The sequence below is a fragment of the Protobothrops mucrosquamatus genome, unplaced genomic scaffold, assembly GCF_001527695.2.
Source record: "Protobothrops mucrosquamatus isolate PMUCROS unplaced genomic scaffold, P.Mucros_1.0 scaffold_149, whole genome shotgun sequence".
Taxonomy (NCBI): Eukaryota; Metazoa; Chordata; class Lepidosauria; order Squamata; family Viperidae; genus Protobothrops; species Protobothrops mucrosquamatus.
In genome coordinates this window covers 721,736-733,716 of record NW_015386225.1, presented here as the reverse complement: position 1 = coordinate 733,716, position 11,981 = coordinate 721,736, and the positions used below count along the sequence as shown (strand labels likewise).

The 11,981-nt window shown below is 36.1% G+C and overlaps 1 protein-coding gene across 1 annotated transcript in view; it reads right to left on the bottom strand.

Moving 5' to 3' along the window:
* Positions 1-772: 772 nt before the first annotated feature.
* HUNK (hormonally up-regulated Neu-associated kinase) overlaps positions 773-11,981 on the bottom strand; it is a 46,570-nt gene continuing 35,361 nt past the window's right edge. Inside the window, exons 7-10 of the mRNA XM_015819342.1 lie at positions 8,793-8,961; positions 5,883-5,963; positions 2,059-2,236; positions 773-1,684 (exon numbers count right to left, since the gene is read on the bottom strand). Of these exons, the coding sequence (XP_015674828.1) occupies positions 1,020-1,684; positions 2,059-2,236; positions 5,883-5,963; positions 8,793-8,961 (1,093 nt within the window). The 3' untranslated portion in view covers positions 773-1,019. The remainder of the gene's footprint in view (positions 1,685-2,058; positions 2,237-5,882; positions 5,964-8,792; positions 8,962-11,981) is intronic.

Sequence of the window (11,981 nt, the reverse complement as noted above, 5' to 3'; positions counted from 1 at the left end):
TATTTTCTTATGTTGACATTTTTTAAAACTGTGAAATAAAAAGAACTGCAAAATACAGAAAATATTTGCTTTTCACAAAAAGTTAGTCTTTCTGGTTCATGATATTGATTTTTTTTTTATACTCCAACTAAATTTCCGATCATTACTTTTGTAAATGGCTAACTGATATGTTCATGGTTCACATCCTCTTAATACAGTGCAAAGTCTTCCAGCAACACTTTCAAGTATATTTAACACTGTTTTACTAAAACGGAAATTAACATAGCTTTTCTATGGACAGTTTCACCAAAATAGTACAACTATACAAAAAAGATAAGCCTTTTTAAAAGTATGGCTAGTCCTGTGATGAAAATAAAATCTGAAAACAGATTTCCTTATTTTAAGATGATTGTATCTCTCTTCAGTAGCATCTCTTTGCAAATCAGCCTTCTCTTTAGAAAAAATACAGATTTTAAGTGATGTAATACTTAAGATACAGTAAAAATTGCTTTTTTTTCCTATGTTTCATTCTGTGTAACTTTGTGTTTTTATTCCAAGTTCTTTTTGCTACATTTCTTTTTTCTCCTGGATGTACCTAAGACAAATTTGTCTGAGAAATAGGGGGAAAAGGTACATTTTTTTAAAATTCCTCTCCATGAGGTGAATAACACTGGTGTCAGAAAAGCACAAATTAAGAATCATAGCTTCAGAAGTAAAAGTAGCATTCTAGCCAATTAATATTTCAACATTTAATCACGTTGTTAACCTGGAGTGTTCTTGTTTACATATATATATATATAGGTAATATAAGAATACAGCCAAACGCTACCTATGTGAGATTATGTAGGTTTTAAAAACCACTTTACATCACTTAACATACTTATCTTTTTGTCAACTGCATGAGCAAATGCCACGATAGTTGGGCTTTTGATTATCTTATTAGATACAATGACAAACTGTACAGAAAAAAAAGTGAATGTAAGTTTCGATGGAAGGGTTTCCAAAATCAGCACTAAATAATTTGAGGTTTTTAAAATGGCTCAGCACTGGCCATTTATAGGATCTGTGATACTGAATGAAATTTGTGTGGGGCTCATTTGTTGCAACTGAGGCATTCTTGCTTCCAGAGACTTTTCTGTGGGAGATCCCACTGACTGATTCCTTTTCCTCATCATCTGTCCAATGCCCATCATGGGGAATCGGCCTCTACTTTTCACACAATTAGGGCTCCCCAAAGGATTGGAGACATTCAGCTGCGTTGGAGAGACAGATTCCTCTTTGAAAGAGCTGCTTTTTTCATCATATGTAAATGAAAGTTGAGTGGGGTGCCCTGGGCTTTTAGTGGGACTGGGAGAAGTGCCCCCAGGCTGGAAGAGGGGAGACAGTGTTCTTTCACTGGAACTTCTTCGACCAAAATTTACTGGTGAGCTAAGCATTTGATACTGATGAGATGGAGAGACTTGGTCTATCTGATCCTCTCGATCACCAGTTTCAAAAGAATGTACAATGTTCAGAATCAAAGGAGAATCCAAATTCTGACTGCCAGGACTTGAGGGCTCTTGTTGAGGTGAATCTTGCCGTTTCCCAAGTCTTGGGGTTCTTGGAACTGGTTGCTGAATTTCAAGGTATTCCAGAGAGTAGGAGGTGACACAGCCCACCTTGCCCGTTGCTCCTTCATAGAAAGGATTCAAATTACTAGGAGAATCTATGATGTAATGCAGAAAGCGTCAAATGAAAAACCACTAGGGGAAATTAGTTTTTTTAACCCCCATCCCCTCACAGAATGCAAGCTTTAATTGAGAACTTGCTTAATAAGGGTGAGAAAAAAAGCTTTATGGAAGGACTTGGGGCTGGACAATATTAAAACCCAATTCCTGAATATGAAAATATAATACCATAACAAAAATTCAATTTACAATGTGCCACTTACTCCTTTGTGCATACTTCTGACTACCCAGTGACAAGGGTGTAACTATTTTGGGACTGAGGGCACACCTGAACTTTGAACAGAGTACAAATAGCTACCCTTCAAATAGTAAAAGCCCCATTAGTCTGGGAAATGCTACGCCCAACACATACCTCTTTCAGGCAATCCTCCATGACTTGCTCTTCGATCACTTAGCAGAGACTTTTTGTTTTGCATCTGCGTTGTAAGGCAGGAGGAAGGCTCTTTGTATGTTGGTAGACTTTTCTCAGATTTCTTCAGAAACGGATGAGTAAGGTCACCTTTTGCTTCTTGTTCCTTGGTTTTTTTGTCCTTCAGATTTAAAGCACACATAAAAATGGTTTGCCAGAGGCACTTCAGAAGGATTAAAAAGTTTTAAAAGCAACATCCAGAGTTCAAAAAGTTGCAGATCAATGGTGATAAATATATCATGTTTGTAGCTTTCTTGATCACATCAAAATGATTTCAGGAACCTTTCAAAGCCTCAATTAGAGAGAATATTTTTCATTTGCAGGAACTGACTATATTTATTTATTTTAAAACATGTTAAAAGTTATCTAAACATTTCTAAATAGCCCACAACAAATGAGAGTGGCAAAACTTACAAAAACAAAAATAAAACAGAGAAATTATAACTAATTAGAACAGCAAGTACAGTACTTATTGAAGATCCTCTTAAAATTGTCTTTTAGATATATTTTTCAAAAACTCACTTTTGTCCATTATTTTGATCATTTAACTTTTACTGTACTAATGGTACCATTTAATGCACAGTGTTTCGCATTCATATGAAAAATATAGAAATTGAATTGTTTTTTTAAAAATAAATATATATAGTGCTTGATTTTAGAAATTTTTATTTGAATATGCATTTTGGGAAAGCTTTTCTTGGTTTTGCTCATGAATTGTCCTTAGTAAAACAAAATTATAAACAAAAACAATTTTTATGAACCTCTTTCAGATTTTTCCCTTTTTCAAGTTTGCCAAGAAAATATGTTCGCCATATTTCTAAGTGATCTGGGCCAGTTTCCTGCTCATGCAGAAATCTACTAAACCAGCCTAGAGACATGGTTTTGCAACCTGTTGGCAAAACTCCAGCGGAGGAAGTCTACTCCAGATCTAAGTAGATTATTCTCCCACTTAATAGCTTTAATCATCAGGAAATTCTCCCTATATTTAAGCCTTTTCATATCAATAATTTGGTCCCTATCCTATCCTATCCTATCTTTTTTTTTTTTTTTTTTGCTTTTTGGTACTGTCTACTCTAATGGCAGAAAGTGAAGAGGAACTAAAGAGCCTCTTGATGCGGGTGACGAAGGAGAGTGCAAAAGTGGGCTTGAAACTCAACATTAAGAAAACCAAGATCATGGCATCCGGCCCTCTCAATTCCTGGCAAATAGATGGGGAAGAAATGGAGGTAGTGACAGATTTTATTTTCCTGGGTTCCAAGATCACCGCAGATGGGGACTGCAGCCAAGAAATTAAAAGACGCTTGCTCCTGGGGAGGAAAGCTATGGCAAATCTAGACAGCATACTAAAAAGCAGAGACATCACCCTGCCAACAAAAGTATGTATAGTCAAGGCCATGGTTTTCCCAGTTGCAATGTATGGCTGTGAAAGTTGGACCGTAAGAAAGGCTGAGCGCAAAAGAATTGAGGCCTTTGAATTATGGTGCTGGAGAAGACTCCTGCGAGTCCCCTGGACTGCAAGGCGATCAAACCGGTCAGTCCTAAAGAAGATCAACCCTGACTGCTCTTTAGAAGGCCAGATCCTGAAGTTGAAACTCAAGTACTTTGGCCACCTAATGAGAAGGAAGGACTCACTGGAGAAGAGCCTAATGCTGGGAAAGATTAAGGGCAATAGAAGAAGGGGATGACAGAGAATGAGGTGGCTGGATGGAGTCACTGAAGCAGTAGGCGTGAGTTTAAATGGACTCCAGAAGATGGTCAAGGACAGGAAGGCCTGGAGGAACGTTGTCCATGGGGTTGCGATGGGTCAGACACGACTTCGCAACTAACAACAACATCCTATCTTTAGTTTCAATACAGATTCATTACTTGGTGCATGTGATATACTCTTTTAAGTATTTGTAGACTGCTATTATGTCTTTCTTGGTGTTTTTTTTTAACAACCTGCACATGCACATATGAGAAGTATTTCTCAACAAGCAGAGTATTTTGAATGGGAAGTGGCTGTCCAAATAATTTGGTGCCAAACACAGACTGTTAAAAGCAGACAATACTGCTCTGAATTGGTTGAACCAGTGCAGCTGCCACTGCAATGGAGTCACATGATCCCATTATTAAGGAGTTGCTACTTTCTAGAAAAACGTATTTTCAAAAATTTTTGAAAAGCTGTCCTGCAGAGAACAAGTTTCAAAAATAATATTGAAAGTAGTAAACAGACCTTCGACAGTATTATTAACAGTATTTTACATTGCACCTTTCAATAGCATTGCTTAAGAGAGGGCTGTAAAGCACTATGAAGCAGTATATACTGTAAGTCTACTTGCTACTGCATACTTATAATCTTTATCTAATCCATCTTCATGATCAATTTGTGATATGAGTCGATTTCTTTCACATATGGAAAAGAAAGATAATGGCTCACCCAGGAAGTCCTTTAAGTTAATCCAGTGAGGACTACTGAAAAGGGTTTCCCTTTGCATTTTCTGCAGTTTTTGATTTTATGGCAAGGTACTGCAGAACTCTACATGATGTCTGCCTCCATCTCCATGGTAATACACAGATGCACTTTCAAGCATCTCTTATGTTCAGAATAGCTGTTCACAAATCACAACAGGGTGTCTATAAATGCAAGTTAAAAGGACATTTTGTGTGTAATGGTTGAAGAATACTTTTCAAAATAAATGGAAGAACCTTAGGACCCTAAAAGCCGCTAGTTAGTACGCACTAATAACAAAATTGGCACTGAAGCAGGATATGACATACAATGAAAACTTTTTTTCAAGAACAAGGGTTCAATCCTTTTATGAACAAAATACTTTTTTATTTTGTTATGTTGTTCTATTAATTGTAATTTTTTTCAATACCTAGGGGCTGTGCTGTTATTTTTTGTTTTGTTTTATGGCAAGGACAATTATGTGCAGAAAAAGGTAAAGCAACACTGTCTAATTGCCTGAGTATTTAAAACAATTTTGGCAACTTCGTAATATTATTAGTTCTATTGCAGCAATCTGAAATCTATTCTCTCTGCAAGTGCTGGGAGCTGCATTTTAATGGCAATAGCCAGATTAAGGTAGGAGAGAAAGCTAGGAAAAGAAGGGCAGATTCTACTAAATTCCTCTCAGGAAAAACGAAGCAGAAAGAGAAGTGCACTTCTGGACTGTTGCCAGAGAGAAACTATGTTCATTTCTAATCTATACAGAAGCTTAGACTAACTTTTAAGTGGCATATCATATTTTAAAAATATATTTTATCAATGAAGGGCTGCTTTTTATTTGTATCAATATAATTCAAAATTACACACAAATATTTAAAAAGCTGACTACTTACTCATTATTTCCCAATGTTTCTTTCATCAGTTGTCACTTTATTGCCCTCTATCATTGCGTGTCACTGAATTGTTATTGGACTATTTTGGAATAAATATCCTCCCTCCCATTAATTTTCCCCTTTAAAATTATTTTATGCCTTGTAAATCTTGATAATAACCACTATTCTGCATACAATGGAAGAACGAGTGGCTAAAGATATAGTTGATATAGATGATTGATATTACACGATATGACATTTTTTGGAGCAAAACATTTTATAAATCTCATTCATTCAACATTTATGGCTATCAATTAAAAACAACTTTTACAAAGTCACTAAACATCTGGGAATGGATTTAGTTTTGTTTTCTTTGTTAAATCAAAAGTCTATTGCTTTACAGTAATAACCAGTGGGAAGTCCAAATACTATCTGGCTCCAAATGACTAAAGTAAAAGATTTACCTCATAGGAATCCTTATTGGATTTGTATTTTTCTAACCGACAAAACTGATTAGTGCACATATTATCAGAAGCTTCAGTTTTCTAGAAAGATGAAAAAAGAAGACAAAGATGAACTGTAAATTAGGATATAACTTTAGGAAAGATATATTTACACATTTAATATGTATTACTTTCATTCTATGCATCACTTTGTTAAATTAGCTCAACAAATATTGGCTTTTTTTAAATTCAGAAATTGCTACAAATCAATAACTAAACATATTATATTACTAAATATATTACTAATTATTAATAGATAACTATATATTACTATAAATAACTATATTATTAAATATATTACTATATAACAGTGGTTCTCAACCTTTTTAATGCCGCGACCCCAACCGGTCATAAGTCGAGGACTAAACCGGTCGTAAGTCGAGGACTAAACCGGTCGTAAGTCGAGGACTACCCAACCGGTCGTAAGTCAAGGACTTTCCCTCCCCGGGAGCGCCGCGCATGCGTGGTTCTGCCCCCTGCGCCGGCCGAGGCGTAGCTGGCAAGCGGCAGAGACGGAGCAGGCCAACCACCAGCTGGCCCAGCCCAAGGGAGGTAAGGCACCCGCCGGAAAAGGAGGAAAAAATGGACAAAAAAAATGGCGGACAGCCTTGCTTGGCGACCCCCATGAAATGGTCGATCGACCCCAAATGGGGTCCCGACCCACAGGTTGAGAACCACTGCTATATAATAATATATATTACTATATATTATTAAATATATTACTATATGAGTTAACACATAACATTTATCATTTTCCCATTCATATAAACTAGGCAATGCAATTAAGCTGGAAAAGCAAGTACAGCATAGCATTTCAAAAACTGAGTTCGGACGATTCCTTTGATATTTAAATTAAAAAGCCTCAAAATCATCCCAATATGATTAACAGGAATTATTCCCAAGGGCAGAGAGGTTATAACAAATTTCCTTATTAATGGTCTCATATCTCATGTTTCACAAAAATAAATCTAATAAATCAAAAGCCAATTCAAAGGCCAAGAAGTTGGCAGTATTTCTCCAACTAATTGACTAGACCAAAGGTTCCCAACCTTTTGGGCACCAGGGACTGGTTACGTGGAGAGAGGTTTTTCCACAGACTGGAGGGGGCATGGTTTTGCGTGCTGCCTGCATCCTGTGGATGGGGCTTTCCTTGTTTGTGCAGACTGGTTGCTGGCATGCCACGATCCGGTACTGGTCCATGGACCGGGGATTGGGGACCCCTGGACTAGATGAGTCTTTTAGCCATTTTTGATAGACTAAAAAGATATGCTCCATTATTACAAAAAAAACCCTACAAAATCTGAATGACTTATATTTTGTTTTTTAAAAGTACTTGGTTCAGGTACTTAATATAATGTGATATACTGTATATTATTATATTAGAGAAAATCTTTGTGATTGCTAAGCAAAGACATCCACATAACAGCACATAATCAATCAATCATATACTAATAAGATATTCACTGTAACAGAGACATATCATTTTCTGTAACACAGAGACATATCATTTAAGAATCAAATATTGATTTATTGCAATGGAAATTTATTCAAATGTAAGATATACAGTACAGTGATTTTATTTTATAGGAAAATAGCCCTAAAAGGTAAGTACCATTCCTTCTAACACTGAAGTCAAATGATGACTTCTAACAGAAATAAAAGCAAATGATAGTAGGGACTGTACATGACAGGATTTATTTATCTACTTTCATCAATGATAATAGTAATAATAAACTCAGGATTAAAATGGCACATTGACTAGAGAAATAAACATGAAAAGAGAAGCAGAAAAGGGAGAAGAATTGGGCTGAAATATCCTGGAAGAGATCAAGTCAGAAAGCATTTGCGATAGATGTGATAGTGATATGCTGCAATATGCTGCAAGGAAAATTCCATCTACTGCACTTGAGTTTTTAACACAATAAATCAAGTATTTGTCACACTATGGAATTTCCCCAGTAATCATACAGAAAGGGAATGGAAAGAATGGAACAGACACTGTACCTGTATTGGAGGTACTGGAGGGCAAATGAAAAAAGATTTGTTGCATGAGGTCAGAGGTGAGAATTGTTTTGTTTAAACGGATTAGACTAAGGAAGCAAGGGCAAACATCAGCCATGAACTGCCCTATGTTTCTTATTTTTTTCTTTTTTTTTGTTTCTATTTTTATTTTATTAAAAAAGTTAATACAAAAAGCATGGCATACACAGAAAAAATATCTATGTTCCTCACAATCTAATAAGTTATTAATTGATTCATCGTGCTGCTCAAATCTATTTATTTCCTGACTGGATTAAATTGTTTGAAAATATACATGTGATAAGCAGGTAGAATCAAAGTAGCTCTATTTCAACTGAAGTCTACCAGTTTACCCCAATAGACTACAGCTTCACTGGATCCTGCTATAGCTTCACTGTTCCCTGTAACTTGAAAAAAGAAACTAGCCCTTTCTAAGGTAAATTTCTTTGTCATAATAAAGAACAAAGAAATGTTGGCATAGTGGAATAGACCCGTGGAAAAAGGCTTTTATGTACAGAGAAAGCTTTCATTAGAGGCTTCGAAACAAAAGTAGTTTTTGCCCAAGGATATTCTTAATTATTCAAATCAGCTATGTTTTTTCCTCCCAGATATTCCATTCCATTCCCTAATTTTCCTTACAAGAGATGCTCAGCAATCTATGATTAGTGAAAATGTCCAGTTTTAAACGCTGTTCCCTTAAAGTTCTTCATATTTTGAGGTGGTTCAGATTTTTTCCCCACAGTTGTAGCGTTTCCCATGCATATTGTGCTTATTTCTTAATATCTCCAATTTGGTTCCTGTCATTCTATTCAACTTTGTAGTGTTCAACAAATCGTCCAAAATTATACTTACTTTTGTGCCTGTTGTATAGCGCTCTAGCTTCTTATTAAGAAGGACGTAGATGGCAAGCATGTGGCAAGCTCTGTTTGAAAGAATAGTGTTGATCACATCACTATTCTTATAGCCAAGCTTTTCTGTCATGTACAGCAGCACGCTTTGGCTTATGTCTTCTAGATGAATTCTGCAAAAAAGATTAACAATAATATAGGTAGTCCTCAACTTACAATCGGTCACTTAACAACCATTTGAAGTTATGGCAGATACCCCAAAAGCTACTTATGACCTAGTCCTGAAGGTATGGCTGCTGCAGTCCCCATGTTCATTCATCCACAGGGACACTGCAGTGCCCCTGCTTATCTTCCTCTTTCCCCACTTGGTCCCTGCAAGCATTTTCCTCTCCCAATTACTTCCCACTGGCCTTATCCCTCTGCACATGGCCATAAGATAAAGCAATCCATTCCAGCACTCTGGAAAGCCTCAAAGCTTTTCAAAAGGTGAGGAGGAGTGTATTTGGCCTGTTGGGGTGGGAATCAGGCTTAAGCTTGGAGGAACCCATTGGCAGTGGGGAAAGGCCTGTGAGGATCCAAGGGGCAGGAAGCAGAAGAAACGCAGACCTGGGCCTGTTCTAGGACTCCACCCCTGAGGCACCCCATGCTCTGTTTAATAAACTGCACATTTCTTTAACAATTCACTGGGAAGAGCAGGGTAGTGGGATCGTTAAGTGAAATGCTTCACTTAACAGCCATTGTGAAATGCAACCATTGCGGTCCTATCTTGAGGACAAGCTGTAGGCTATCTTCAAGTTTCTCAGGAGAAAGATGGCAATCCTAAAGGCTACAGCATTCTTGAAAATCACCATGTTAATTAATACGATTAAAAGATCTAATCGAGCTGATAATTTTGTTCAGACTATGTTAAAAGAGAAATCTACAAATTGTTAATATGTTTTTAAAGAAGAAATTTGTAACTTAAAATGTGTCTATGTGGTAGATATGCACAACCCAGTTTATGGAGGTTTGTCCACATTTTAAAAGAATCATTTATTTAGTTACTTGGAAGGGAAAGGGACCATTAATTATGTACTTCTCTACATTTTCAAAAAAACATTGACTGATTGATTGATTGATTGACTGAAACACTGACTGACCATTAATCATGTATACAACTTCCATTTCTATTGTAGAATTTTGAGTTTACAGCTTTTCAGACTCCATGCATCATGGTCCATGGTCAGAATGTAGATGTATAAAAAAGGGTCTTCTCCACAAGTGTGCCTTCTATTAAAGGATGGTGAAATAAAAGTCAATGGGCACAGTCTTGCTCTCCACCCCAAGAAACTCTTTATTATTTAAGAACAGTAGTTAATTGTGTGACAGGGAATGGAACAATTGATTAAATGGCCTTCTAAAATTTGGTGTCTTCTAGATATGGAATGACATTCCCCTAAATTTCTTACCATCTGTCTAGGAATTCTAGAATTGCTAGTTCAGAGAGTACCCTTTGTGAAAGGCTAGAACAGAACTTTGGCTATAGGAATAGTTGCAAATGAATGCAATAAAACTTTTAAAACAAAGAGCCCTTCAAAATATCAACATTAACTGCATCCAGTTAAGAGGTTTTCAATTCACTGAGCATCACCATCCGGGCTCTTAAAACTGCTTATTTTCTGTTTCAGATTGTTTTGGCAAGATTATTCCCAATAGGTAGTAGACAAGTTGCATGTGACTTCTATATAAATATATTCAAAGCAACCCAATTAAGATGAATATTTTTTTCCAAGTTTTAAATCTGAGTGACAATTCAGTAGCAAGAAATTAAGAACTTTTTAAATTCTATTAAAATTAAGCAAATTAGAAGTGCTTGACTTTGGCTGAATCAAGGACTACATGTGTAAATTCTGATTACAAAAGATTTCTCATTCTTATTACTTCTGTTCCAAGTTATACAGATGTTGATGAAAAATGTCCATTGTCATTGCTACATGTCCGTATTTTATTGCCTTTAAAAAAAGGTTGTTTTTTGAAGCATACAACTAAAGATCAATAATTATTTATTTTCAGAAATGTACTTAGTAATAACAATTTATAAAAAAATTATGTGTAATTTATTCATAAAAATGCCATTATACTTTCTCTGTACTGATTTAAATTATTAGCAAAACTAGTAAAATTCCCCAAGCAGTAATTTACATTGTATTTATGCTTTGTTTTCTGCCAGAAATAATATCCAAGGTGACTATCAAAATAAAAGATAATTGAAAGCACAAGTAAAAATATAATTGAATATAATTTAAAACTGATAGCATCTACCTAGACTCAGGTGGAAAGGCTGCTTAATTAAGGGGGGGAAATCCAACATTTTCTCTATGGTAGGGATTTCCAAAGCCTGCAAACAACCACCATGAAGTTTTCCATAATCTCAATGAATCTGTTCCCAATGTTGGCCAAATTAAAAACAAGATGGCTGCTATAAGGGTCAATGTAATTGTCACGTAGCCTGATGCCAAGCTATATGTGGTTGATAGCATTTTAAATTGTATACAGAATCAAATTCATAGATATTAACAAGAGAGGTCACTTGCTCACTGTAACTAACCATTGTCAACATTCTGGCTGAGGCACCTGAATTAACAGAAACTCCAATCACTTTTCAAATCTTCACAAAGAGGAACGAACTAAAGTGTGGGTTCCAACCACCACATTTGCTTAATGACTGCTGCAAAACAATGTGGTAAAATCAGGCCAGTCATGTGATGACCTACTTAACAACTGGCACGACTTACAACCATAATTCCGAGCTCAATTACAATAATAAGTTGAGAACTACCTATACATATTACAGCACTTGCCCCCCCCTCTCAAAAAGAGTACTGAAAACTAATTGGAAATTATCCATTGTAGGATTCAAAGAACTTTTTTTTATTAAAGCAAGTTTCCATTATTGCTTCTTTTAGACATGAAGAATCAAACTTTATTAAAAGTGACAGGTTTCACAACTTCAACAATCTTCCCCATATCCTAAGGTTCTACAGTAGGGGTCTTCAAACTTGGCTCTTTTATGACTTGTGGACTTCAACTCCCAGAAATCCTCAGCCAGGCACGCTGGTTGAGGAATTCTGGGACTTGAAGTCCACAAGTCATAAAAACGCCAAGTTTGAAGACCCCTGTTCTACAGAATGAAAAACATCAGCAAAAGTAGCAC